We start from the raw sequence: 13,049 nt of genomic DNA, 5'->3' as shown, positions 1-13,049 counted from the left end.
TAAATGATACTAAATTACATGAAAAATATTACAGATATTTTTAAATATTATTTTGCCATTAAATTCTGTACACACCCAAATTGCACCTATTAAGTCCACCAATTAAATACTAATAATGTTCTATCAAGTGTGTTAAATCAACGAACAGTAGTAATTAAATAATTAAACTTCAAAATAAAATACAGTAGTTCTCGACAGAAACCCCCTTTTTAGTGAGGAATTATGATTGGTAAGCCCATTTTCCTAAGGTAATATGATGTAGGCCAAATATTAGAGAAGTTGAAATTTTATGTGACTCTTATGATACCAATCAATAAAGGATGAAAAGGAAGGAAGACACAGTGTCACATTCTCAAAAAGTAAATCTGATATAACAGAAAGCAGGCTTAATTTTGAAAATATTGTTGATTTTTATAAACTTAAAGCAATAAGTAGAAACAAAATTTAATGGAAGGGAATGTTTGAAAAATTATTTCTGTAATGTAAAATATAGCTGTGACTTATCAAAATTTATATTGTGTCTGCCTAAAGTTTAATAATAAATTATGATACTTAAAAGCATATGCCGCAGTAGTAAAGCTGTGGGCTTCCAATTGAAGAAATCTGTATACCTGTCTGAAGCTCTGTGTGTTACACTCAGCATTGTCTCTTTCTACTACATATTATAAGTTAGTACCTGGTAGGTTTGAATTACATTGTGCTGATCTAGAATGGGGGTGCCTAATGGGTATGATTAGGTGAAGATGCACTAGCTTGCAAAATAACATGGTTTTTAAATAATTGAGTGCGATTTTTCTGCTTCAAACATTTTCAATGGGGTGGCAAACTTTTATATGGGGGAGGGATGCATCTTCCCCTCGTGCATGCCCCCTATATATGCCACTGTCCGTAGGTGTTTGATCCATCAACAGGGAGGACAATGTGAATGGCATAGTATGCATGATGACTGACTAATTTTAAAATTTGTTTACCAGAAGAATCTGATGAAGAAGACAATGAAGGAACAGACTCAGGAGGAAGCAACCAAGATGTGGAGGAGTCAGAAGAAGATGAAGAGGAAGAAGATAATGAAGTAGATACTGATGATGATGAAGTAGATATGGATGAAGAAGAAGAGGAAGGAAGTGATGATAATGATGAAGCAAGTGATGAAGAAATTAATAGTAGTAACAAACAAAAGTTTTCAAAGTCTGGAAATAAGTCAACTTTCCAAAGGAAAAGTGATGTCTCAGCGGGCAAAACAGTATTTGTCAGGTAAATATTAAATAACAATAGATATTAATAAATCTATAGACTGTATACTGTATTACCAAATCACAAAACTTTAAATTTCAGTATGTTTACATTAAAAATGGATGAAGATGTTTGTTATTAAGAATAGCTTGATTATGTTAAAATTAACTTCCAGGAATATTCCATTTGACATCAACTCAGAAGACCTTCAAGAATTCTTTGAAGACTATGGAGAAGTAAATTACTGCAGACTTGTTGTAGATCCAAACACAGAACGTCTTCGAGGTAAACCACCTTTAATTATTTTTTTAAATCTTTATCATATTCTATGATTATTCTCATATCAGTTATTTTCCTTTGTAATTTTAATCCACATTTTCCCACTCACTAACTTTTTTCTCTCTCTGTCCCTCCCTCTCCACCACTTTTCCACTTTTTTTTAACAATTTCCTTACTCATTCTCTAAATATATCATTCACATCCCCTTATTTACTCTTCCGCTCCCTCATTTATTCTTACACCTCACTCACTTTTTCCTGCACTCATTTTCTTACTCTTGTTTTCTTCATTCTCTATCCCCCTCACATAACACACAACATTTCTCATTTCCTATTTTGTCTAATTTTTACTTGCAATTTTCCTTTATTTTTTTTTTCGTTTCATCTTTTTACATTCCCTCATTTTTAGTAGCATGTTTATTTTCATATTTTCTAGGATCTGCTTTTGTTCAGTTTACTTCACAAGATTATGCTGAGGAATGTATTGCTACATCAGAAACAGTAGGTTTATTGTATAATGTAATTTCATTGTGTGTGCAGTAACTAGGTTGTTGTATAAACTAATAGAGCAAATCAATAATGTGAATCTTTTATAATTATTTAATTTGTAATTGAAGTACAAGAATGTATGTATACTGTATATACACTCTTTTTAGTAATAAGAAGTTCTCTAGTTCAAACTGAAGTACTGTAAATGTTTATTGTTTTAATTTAAGTAAATTATTCAAGGAAATGCATTTGATATGCCTGTCTTGCCTGATCCTCAGTTGTTGTACTTAGATTGCTCTCTCAGGAGCATTAGACTTTAAGCTGTTAAGACTTCAATCGCAGACTTCCATTTGTACAACAGTCTTGTGTCTAAAAATAACTGTTTTATGTTGGCAAACCTTGTTTATGTTTCCCTGACAGAACATAATTTACCATTTTCACAATTTCATAAAAGGATTTTCTTCAATTTGCCTATTGGCTTTACATGTGTTTGCTGGACAGAAAAACTATGCTTGATAATTATTCTGTTTCTTTTAAATTTGGATTTTTTACACTGTATAACTTGACTCTCAATGCTTTTTTTTACAAGATCACTAACAGAATAAACAGATCCTAATTGAACATTTGTGTACACATATTGAAATCAAATGAACTTTAGCCAGCCATTAAATCTCTTAATTTTGCACTAACATGTAATGCAACATATATAAAAATTCCCATCTCTACTACAAAATGATTATCTAATTAGCCATAATCTAAAATTAAATAATTTAAAAGATTCAAAATTAAAAAATTTCAACTCAAAAACTAATACAAATTGCTTCATATAAGTAATGTTGATCAAGAGTTATTTTGATAATTTCAATCTTAACTATTTACAAAATTATTTATAAATTTAGACAACTGAGTTTCTTTCACATCAAGACTGGTATTGATGTAAACAGTAAATAAAACATAATTAAAAAAATGAAACCAATAAAATCAGAAATCATGTTACATTGCTTGACCTATTTCTGTCTTTTGATAAGGAAAGTGGAATTGTTTTCAAGAATCGAAGACTGCAACTAAATCTAGCGCTTAGTCGAGAAGAGGCAACTAAACTGAGGACTCAAGAGAAAGATAAAGAAAAGGTTAAAAATAAAGACAAACGTAATCTCTATCTTCTTCGTGAAGGAAGTAAGTCATCAGAAATTGGTGTCATCAGTGAAGTTTAGGTTGAAGGATATTTATCTGCTTGTTCATGATAACTGCTATTAATCAAGTACATTAAACCTTTTTCTTATATAATATAAAAATATATACATAATGTTATATAAATAATAATGCCAAGACCTGTCAATGCCCAATAAATTATGCAGTATATGTACATCTATATGTATTAAAAAATATATATATATAATATGTATAAAATGTTGTTTTATATTGTAATGATGTATAAATACATAATTGTTATGAATTGTGAATACATATGTAAATATTAGTACAGCATAAGATCACTGTATAATAGGAGAGAAAACGAAAAATTGAAAATCATGAAAAAAAGAGGACAAATAATAATAATATGTCGCTCTTATATAGCGCTTCATGCACAATGCCTCTAAGCGCTTCACATTACTACCCCGGTCATTGGATCAAACACATATGGAACACATGCTCAGCTCCCTGGAGAGAATTCCATAATATTACAGCTAGTAATCAGCACAGTTGTGTTCGAACCTACCAGGTACCCACTTGTACTCCTGGGTGGAGAGAGGCAACCGTTGTAGATAAAGTGCCTTGCCCAAGGACACAAGCGATTTGCACAACGAGAGTTTCGAACCCCCAACCTCGAAGTTGGGAGTCCAAGCCCTGTCTCTTATACACATCTAGATGTGTATAAGAGACAGGTATATATATGTATACAATGTGTGTGTATTGAACTATAAAGCAACAATGAAATTATCAAGAAAGAAGCTTCAATGTTATAGTTTCATTAAGGAAAATGTTATAAATTGATCTGCACTCTTCATGCCTCGTAATTATAATTTTCTATTACATCAAAGATTTCTAAATGATCAGCTGTACTAGATTATGATATAGTAAACTTTTTGTTTCAGTGATTCGTCCGGGAACACAAGCAGCCGAAGGATTATCTGAAGCGGAAATCAGGAAAAGAACAAATCTAGAAAAAATTAAACGCATCAAATTAAAGAATCTGAATGTGTTTGTATCGCCAATGAGGTTGGCAGTGCACAATTTACCGGTGTCGGTGGATAATGCAAAGTTAAGGAACATCTGTGTCAAAGCAATTGGACAGCAGAAAAACACTATTACAGAAGTTAGTGCTTATGTTATCATTATTCCTAATTTCATATTCCTCGTAGAAGTATTTTAACAACTATACCCCTTTCAGACAGACCTGTAAAACGGTATTAATACTGTATTACTCGAACGCCGGCATTCTATGTGAAAGGGTAAATACGCCTAAACGCCGGCTTCAGTTAGACCTCCTCGGGACCTAGTCTTAATACCGCATTAATACCGTAGCGAGTTTTGCCCAACTCGATGTAAAAGGGTACAGGGTTCATCGCCGTCTTACGCACTGAGGCATAACAAATCAGACGGTCACACGAGCAGCAATCAACCGCTGCTGCAGCTACTAACAAAGCCGATGAAATCGCTAGCTGACGGTTCTTTTAGACACGAAAATCGTCTGCACCTAGCTGCTTGAAATTCAAGCCGGCCTCGCCTTAAACGCTTCCTAAATTCTTTTTTCACTTGAACAAAATGCATTAGAAACCTTCTGTTTCTCAATATATATTGCAAACATAGCAAGCATTAAAAAAATTTGGAAAGCAGCAGTTTTGTGACTTCACCCCCGGCCATATTGGATTAATGGAGTAAACAAAAACTTGCTCCCTTTTTGTTAACAAACACAAGCGCCACAGACATCAAATACTCCTTTCCGCGAGAACCCTTTCAGACAGGATACGGTATTATTACCGTATTTTAACTAGCTGTGTGAAAGGGTCTGCGCCGGCAATAACGGCGGCGTGATTAGGGTATTATTGCGGTATTTTCTGTCTGAAAGGGGCTCTAGAGTGCTAACATTGCAATGAACCAATGGAAAGTATCGGTACTCTCCAAGAGAGTAACATAAAGGCCTAGTATTACAACCAATTAATAACACTAATAAATATTATAAGTCAATTGTGATGTCATCACTGCAACTCCCAATGTTATTTGCCTATCCCCCACAGTCCAATAATTTTTCAATTGTGGACGTTTGGCTTGATTTTTTTAGGTTCCTGTGCAAAAAAAATATCGTCACTGCGAAGAGATTGTGCACTGCACCGCGATGAAAATTGAATTGCAGTTGAAAATTACTTTCGTAAAACAAGGGTAATTAGAACCCGAAGAAAGTTACTTCAAATTTCAATATTAAGTATGAACAATTAAGGATTTCCTTGAATCAATGTAGCCTAATAAACTAAACAAACTGAACGTTTAATAGGAATATTCTAGACTTATTTTAAAGACTCAATGAACGAAATTAAAAGTAGGGCTAGAACTACGGCCAGGTAGGAGGCTGCTAAGGCCTCCTCCTACACCATACGAGCAATTGTAGCCTAGCGTGGTTATGAAATCATCGCACAATTTTTACCTGTCTGCACTGACCAAAAAGTCTGTGAATGTACTGTATTCTCTCTCGAATGCTTTGACAAATATTTTTTTTTTTTGATGAATGTCTATAAAAATAGCATTACAAATTCTTTTAACAAAATACAAATTACAATATTAATTCATCGTATCCGTACTGACAGTACTGCTGATGTGTAGTTAACGCGTAGTGCAGGAGCACAAAATGGCATACGCACAGCTAAATGTAAATACACACACACAGTACTATCACTATAGCAACCGATGACTGCTACAACACTTAGTTATCAAAACTAACATTAAAAGACGGCGATTGACTTGTAAAGCAATTAGTAGAGCATGCATCGTACACTAGCGGAAAATTATTATACTTAGGTTAGATTTAATGCATTCACAAATTTTTTCAAGCATTAAATCTAAACTTTGTATAATAATTTTCCTATAGTTTACTATGCGGGGGCTCTACTAATTGCTTATTAGTTCCTATGCATGTAATGCAATAGGAACTATTGTAATCACTCTTGCTATTTCCTATGTTTTTTATTGTGTGTAGTGTGTATGTGTGTGTGTAGACATTTATGGGTTATTATTATTATTAATGTTTTTTTTACTATTATTTTGATTATGATTATTATTGTTATTAGTATGGTTATTGTTATTATTATTATTATTATATTTATTATTACTATTGTATTGTTATTATTTTTATTGTTGTTATTAATTTGAGGCCCAATGCCAAAGGTATGCCAACAGTGAAGTTAATCACTAAAAGTGGCAATCCTTTACAAAAACATACAACAAAGATGTTCTAGATAATCTAACTGCCTTATGAGTAACTGATTTAAAAATGAAGTACAACCTCATGATTATTACCTTCAGTTACTTTTTGTATTATGTTGAATATCCTGTTCTTTCTTACAGGCCAGAATCATGCGAGATTTAAGTCGTAAGAATTCATCTGGTGTTTGCAAATCTTTGGGTTACGGATTTGTTAGCGCAAACAATCATGAAAATGCCCTCAAACTCTTAAATTATTTGAATAATAACAGTGAAATCTTTGGACCCAAAAAAGTAAGTATCTCTGTCTTTTTTTTTTTAATAGATTGCATTGTATTTGTTATAACCCATAGGATTTGATATTTATATCACTTTGTGAATAATACCATTTGCAGTAAATCAATGTTTTTACGACCTCTCTGTCAGTTGTATTCTGTTTGACATCGTAGAGGTGACAGTTTTAGGACAATGTATGATAATGAAATCAAAATTATGAACTAAGTGATTTGTTTTAGATACCAACCATTTATCACTCACACCACTCCTGGCTCTGAGATTTCTTCCAATAATGAGATATATAATAATGGAAAATGTAATGAATATATATACATAATTGATGTTAACAATAAACTTAATGATAAGATAATGCAAAGAATTTATGATTCCCTGTAGGACTTTATTGTGATGTTATAGTATTGATGATATAGTAAATAATAGTTGCAATATCATATGTGATATTAATGTTGTCATTAGTCATAGCTTGATGTCATATCTCTGATGTTGATGATGTCATAAATAATGTTTTTATGTCATATGATATTGATGTCATAATAATAATTGGAATGATGATACGACTGTTCTATTAATGTAGTAATTGAGTTCACGAACTAAACAAATCTGGTTATTTCATCATATTGTTTTTGTATAAAGGCATCTTCATAGTGACATTAAATTTTGTATACCCATTAAGCACATTAAAACATGCAAGTTATATGATCAGTAGAAATAATGGGAAAGCCACTTAGGTAATAGCTCTTTTTTGAAATGAATTAATGGTTGAGCAATTTTCAATTATACAAATGCTGTGAGATTAATTTGGTTGGTAGTTTATGGACCATTTAGATCTGTTCTTTATTATTTTACATTCTACCGTGTATATCTGTAGCAGCATTATCATTGTTTATCAAAAGTGAAATGATTCAAAATCCAAAGTAGATAATTCATTAATCCATTAATAATCTTTTACATATTCGTCCTATAATCTCTCATTACTGTTTCAGATCATTTAGATCTGTTCTTTATTTTGTTAGCTGCTGTCATGTAAACCCATCTATATTTAATCAGCATCATCATTATACAGTAATTCAAAAGTAAAATGATTGAAGATCAAAGTAGATAATCTGTGAATCCATTAATAATGTATTAGATAATTGATCTCTTAATCTCTTATTACTGGTACTAGTCAAGCCACAAAAGAACTGGCAAATCCTGACGACCATCCATGAAAGAAAACGTACATGGTAAATAAAATCCCCTTGTGTATGTGTATGTGGATGACCAGAGGTGTAAAAATATACAACACCATCAATAAGAATTCTCTTGGCAATGTTTATAGGTGGGTAAGGAGGAAGAGGTAGGGGGTTAATATAGAGGGAACAGGCACTGTAATACCTAACGTTATCTTCCTCCTGACCACACATTAACATTGATTATTAAGTAACTCATAAAACCTTAAATTTCTATCTTTCGTGTCATTCCTAACATCTGTTGTTATAGATCAAGTAGCTAATTTCTGTTGTGCAATTTAAGTACCATGTTTCACAGCCTGTATGCCTTTGTTAACATGCTAATTAGATTGAATTATAACAGATAATATTATCGAAATGTGATGAGTACGTGAATTAATAACACTTTCTTCAATTTCGACAGCCTCCATACTTTTTTACAAAAATGTTTATATCCTTCAGTAAAGTGAGGGATGTTTATTTCAGAGATGATATTATTTTCATGTTCTGACATTTTGACAACCTTAACATGAAAATTCATATGGTCTTCTCTACTGCACATTATTTTAATTATCATGTTTTTGAAAACACCTTTTAAAATTTTGCTGGTGTTGAATGTTCAGATGGTAGAATGTTCAGATGGCAGATTATTGGGTTCCTAATTAGTCTGGGTGTTGATTAGTTTAGCTGTTCATTTTTTTTTACCAAATTAGGTGAACTTTAGCGATGTTAATTTGGATTAATCACACAATAGGAAGCAAGGACGACATGTAAACAATGTTGAATCATATGGCTATCGGCAGATTGATTTGCCATTTACCCAGGATCAGGACACAATTGTTAAAGTCCATTACAAATGAAGAATGAATGAAGTTGAAGAATATATATAATAGAGCTTGTCTCCAGAGTAAACGATTCTGTTCTCAAATACTGTATGTCAACTCTCTTCTGTAAACATGTCATCAGATTTATCATATGACTTTTAATATGATATGCTAAGTCAATGCCTATTGCTGATGTATTAATTCAAACATGCATTAATGTTTTTATGCTTGTTAAAATGTAAACATTCTGAAACCTTGTGCCTGATTGGCTGAAATGCAACACATAGCCACATTTACATTTAATTACCATTAGAATGTTCTATACTGATGCATTTTTGATTGAGTCAAAATAATATCATAGGAGTGATGTTTTGAGATACGTCAGACAGGGCAAAACATCACGCCTATCATAATATGTATGTCATGAGAAAGACACTTTAATTGTGTATTTTGATCGTTTGATTCAATGCATATGAATTTGTCTCCAGTCATTTTACAGTATTAATGTGATTTACTATAATCTTTACTTTCTAAAAAACAGGAAATGCAGCTGTGTATTAGAAAGTATTTGCCAGGAAGCTACAGTACTTAAACATTAATAATCATGTACCTTAATATAATAATGCAATGTATTTTTAATAGTAAAAATAATATAATTATATAAATGAAATTTAGCTTGCATCCAGTTGTGTAAGAAATCAGTAACTTTTTTTTTTGAACAAAGGATTTTAACTTGTTGATTAGCAAATTTACTAAAAAAAATAATAAATAAACAGAAAGTGGATAGTTATTGAGACACGTTGAATCCTTTTGTAACCTCAATGTAAGGGGAAAATTTCTCTAATTATAAATATTTATATAATATTTATTTTTTAGCGTCCAATTGTTGGATTTTCTTTAGAAAACCGAAGCGCCCTTGAACTGAAAGAGAAAAGGAGGCAGAAATCAAAGGTGAGTTGAAATATGGAGCACTGCTAATCTTAATATATCATTGCTAAATTCCTTATTTTGCAAGAATTTATCTATATTATATACTCCAGCATATAAGATATAAATCATTCTCTATTGAATTAATCTGTTTACTTAAGAAGATAATAGCATGCAAGTATAACAGCATAACCATTGTACATAATACGAATTGAAACAACAAGGATGTGATTTTAAAATATAATATGGTATTTTCAGAAAAGACATTTCAAAAAAATACAACTAAATTTACACAAATTAATGTATCTTTGAAAGATATTTTTAACATTTTTAAACTATATCTATAGCCTTTTCAAAATGTTAACACATTTGAAAATCTTTGTGACTTCATATTTAGTTTTTAAATTACTTTTTTTTTTAATGTCAAATATATTCTTAAAATTTTTAAAATATATTTATAGTCTTTTCAAAATATTAACACATTTGCAGTTTAGAAAAATTTGAAAATACAAATTCTTCATGATTCTGCAAATTTAGTTTTTATATTACTACTTTTTTAAATGTCAAATATTTATCATACTCCAAAGATGTGTAAAATAATAATATAGATGTGCATACTTATACAAATCATATCGTAAAAATTTCATTTTGCTTGTTTTTTTTGTAAAGAGTATATCCATGGAGAAAATAAAGAAGAACGTAGATGATGTTAAACATAACCCCTCGAGTGCTAAAAAACAAAAAGCTAACACGGCAGTTACTAGGAATTTAGAAGACTCAACATTTGTTGAAAGAAAACTGCAGGCTAAGAAGCAGGGACTTCCAAAACACTTTGGACCAAAAGAACGATGGAGGGATAGGGGGAAGCAAGTAAACAAAAAGAAAATAAAACAACTTTCTGGTTCAAAGTTAGAAAAACCAACAAATCTAGAAGAGAAGCAGAACAAGAAGAAAAAAGTAAAGGTAAGCAAAAATCTTTCTTTAAAAAAAAAAAACTAATTCAATATTTGAAATTATAAAACTTCGGGAAATAAAATGAAATGTATTTTTTTATAGAAGCCTTCAAGCTCAAGACGTAACAAAGGCAAAGATGAGGACAAAAATTTCAACAAACTTGTAGAAAGCTACAAAAAGAAGATATCTGATGTAACAAGAGAGAGAAAAGTTACAAGCAAATGGTTTGAATGAAGTACAGTACAACAAAATACAATTGAACATTTAAACACTTGTTTAATGTGGGTTACTACCATGGAAATTACTTGTTCCAGGTTGGTCACCATGTTGGTAGCTCATGCGTTTCATGGTCATCACCATGGTGATGGCTAATATCTTTGTTTCATCACCATGGTGATGGCATACCATTTCAGATCATCACCATGGTGATGCCTTATTTCAGGTTCATCACCATGGTGATGACTTGTTTCAGGTGAGCTCTTGGGAACTTAACATATGACTGTTATCTGACAGAGAAATCATATTAAGACAGGAAGTATCATTTAGGATTCTCTGAAAATATTATAGTTAACCATGTTTATCAACTAATTACACATCAATGGTACAGTATGCTGGGAATCACTACCAATGTTTATACTTCGGATCACACACCAGCCGGTGTTTATACTAGTAATTAATTGTTTGAGCAACAAGATAATGTTCATAATTGCCACCATCAACTATAACATTTTTGTTCCTCTCTGCATTACTTCCATTAACCTATGTGAAGTATGAAATGGAAGCCAATGGCTGAATTTGCATCATAATAAAGTAACAGACAGCTCCAAGTAAAAGCAAACAAATATCATGGCTTGAAAGCAGACAGATTGAAGGTTATTTGCCAAGTGCAATATTCGTCGCATACATAGTGGCATTTGTCACTTGCATTAATACTATTTCAAACAACATTGTCTGAATGAGAAAACACACAGGGAGAACAAAGGTTAGCAGTTGTATGATGATCACAAACCTAGCCATTGCTATCATAATCATCATCATCATTGTCCTCTTCATCATTATCACCATTATCATTAATATTAATAAACCACACCATTATCATCACCACCACCACCTCTATGGTTATTATCATTACCACAATCATGATTACCATAAATATCATCATGATTTTTATGATTGTCATAATCAATATCCTCAGCATCATCGTCATTATAATTATCAGGATCTTCATCATTATCATCATTTCAAATTACATACAAAAAAACACTTTCACAGAATATTTAAAAAAAAACCCAACAAATTTACGTTTATATTATTATTTATTTATATAGGTGATGATGATGATGATAATAATAAATAATGATATATTATACTTATAGAAGTGCAACATGCTGTTGCTGTGGGCAATTTAATTCGCTATTTCATCGTCACTTTAGCATCCATTCATCACAATCCACTCAGGGAGGTGTATCCACTCAACATCACCACTTCATTATGTACTAAAGTGACGTCACAGCTATTTCCGACAAGAACAGTTCCACCATTCTATTCAATTCATAAAAATTGATATCGCCATACACAACCAGTAGCAACTCAATGAAATTATCACAGGCAATTACTACTAGTATAACATCATTAAAAACATAATTTTACAGATATTTTTAAATGCTTGTTTATTAAAATACAGTATAGTGAAACCTTAATATTGATATGAGTTTAAGGAAAAATTACAGACAATAAAAGGTTAACTGAAAACGGTTTCGTTTCTGTGTGAATGATTGTAAATTGTCGTGAAATTGTTATATTTTATGGTCCATGAAACAGTTGCAGCATACCTCCAGTTTGCAACAATCCAAAATTCTTTTAATTATGGCTGCTTTTAATGTATCAATTACCAATCTCTGTCGGTAGATATCAAAGGAACACTACTTTTGCATGAAATGCGTTCAGGCAGAATTGTCTATTACAACTAAAGTATTTGATAATAAAATATCGTATGTGATAAGTTTACTAATGCATCGCGTTACATTTCGTTTGAAATAATGTTTTGTGAATTACATAAACAGCTGCTTCATGTTGTTCATGCTGGCCCCTTCACCCTCATTCAGTGTGACTGTTATCATCATTCATTAGCCTTGCATAAACGGCGAGTGCGAGTTGCTTATCAATGAGTGCGTGTTTTTCTTCAGAAGAGCGTGCTTAGTTGCAAATTTGGGTGGTTGATTTTTCCTTGGATTCCCATTCTACAATATTATTTTAATTCCTATTTATTATAAACAATTTGACTGAGGATTGTCTTGATAGACCAATAAATTTAAATGGCTGCCAACGTGTTATGCAATATAGGCCCTGTCTCTTATACACATCTAGATGTGTATAAGAGACAGACTTTTATGTTAAAAAAAGATAATTTATTCTAGGTCACG

General features: G+C 31.6%; 1 protein-coding gene across 1 annotated transcript in view; it reads left to right on the top strand.

Annotated features, from left to right (window-relative positions):
• Positions 1-12,381, top strand: part of LOC117104979 (RNA-binding protein 28-like) — a gene marked incomplete in the record, with an annotated part of 18,704 nt that extends 6,323 nt beyond the window's left edge. Inside the window, 9 exon segments of the mRNA XM_033245958.1 lie at positions 975-1,254; positions 1,409-1,518; positions 1,948-2,012; positions 3,029-3,176; positions 4,097-4,317; positions 6,561-6,710; positions 9,622-9,696; positions 10,342-10,635; positions 10,729-12,381. Coding sequence (XP_033101849.1) covers positions 975-1,254; positions 1,409-1,518; positions 1,948-2,012; positions 3,029-3,176; positions 4,097-4,317; positions 6,561-6,710; positions 9,622-9,696; positions 10,342-10,635; positions 10,729-10,860 — 1,475 coding nt within the window.
• Between the last annotated feature and the right edge of the window lie 668 nt (positions 12,382-13,049).

This window comes from Anneissia japonica, unplaced genomic scaffold (assembly GCF_011630105.1).
Source record: "Anneissia japonica isolate Jap-2015-1 unplaced genomic scaffold, ASM1163010v1 scaffold287834_len5846547_cov211, whole genome shotgun sequence".
Classification (NCBI taxonomy): domain Eukaryota; kingdom Metazoa; phylum Echinodermata; class Crinoidea; order Comatulida; family Comatulidae; genus Anneissia; species Anneissia japonica.
The sequence above is the reverse complement of the archived record's forward strand: the minus strand, read 5'-3'. Positions and strand labels throughout refer to the sequence as shown.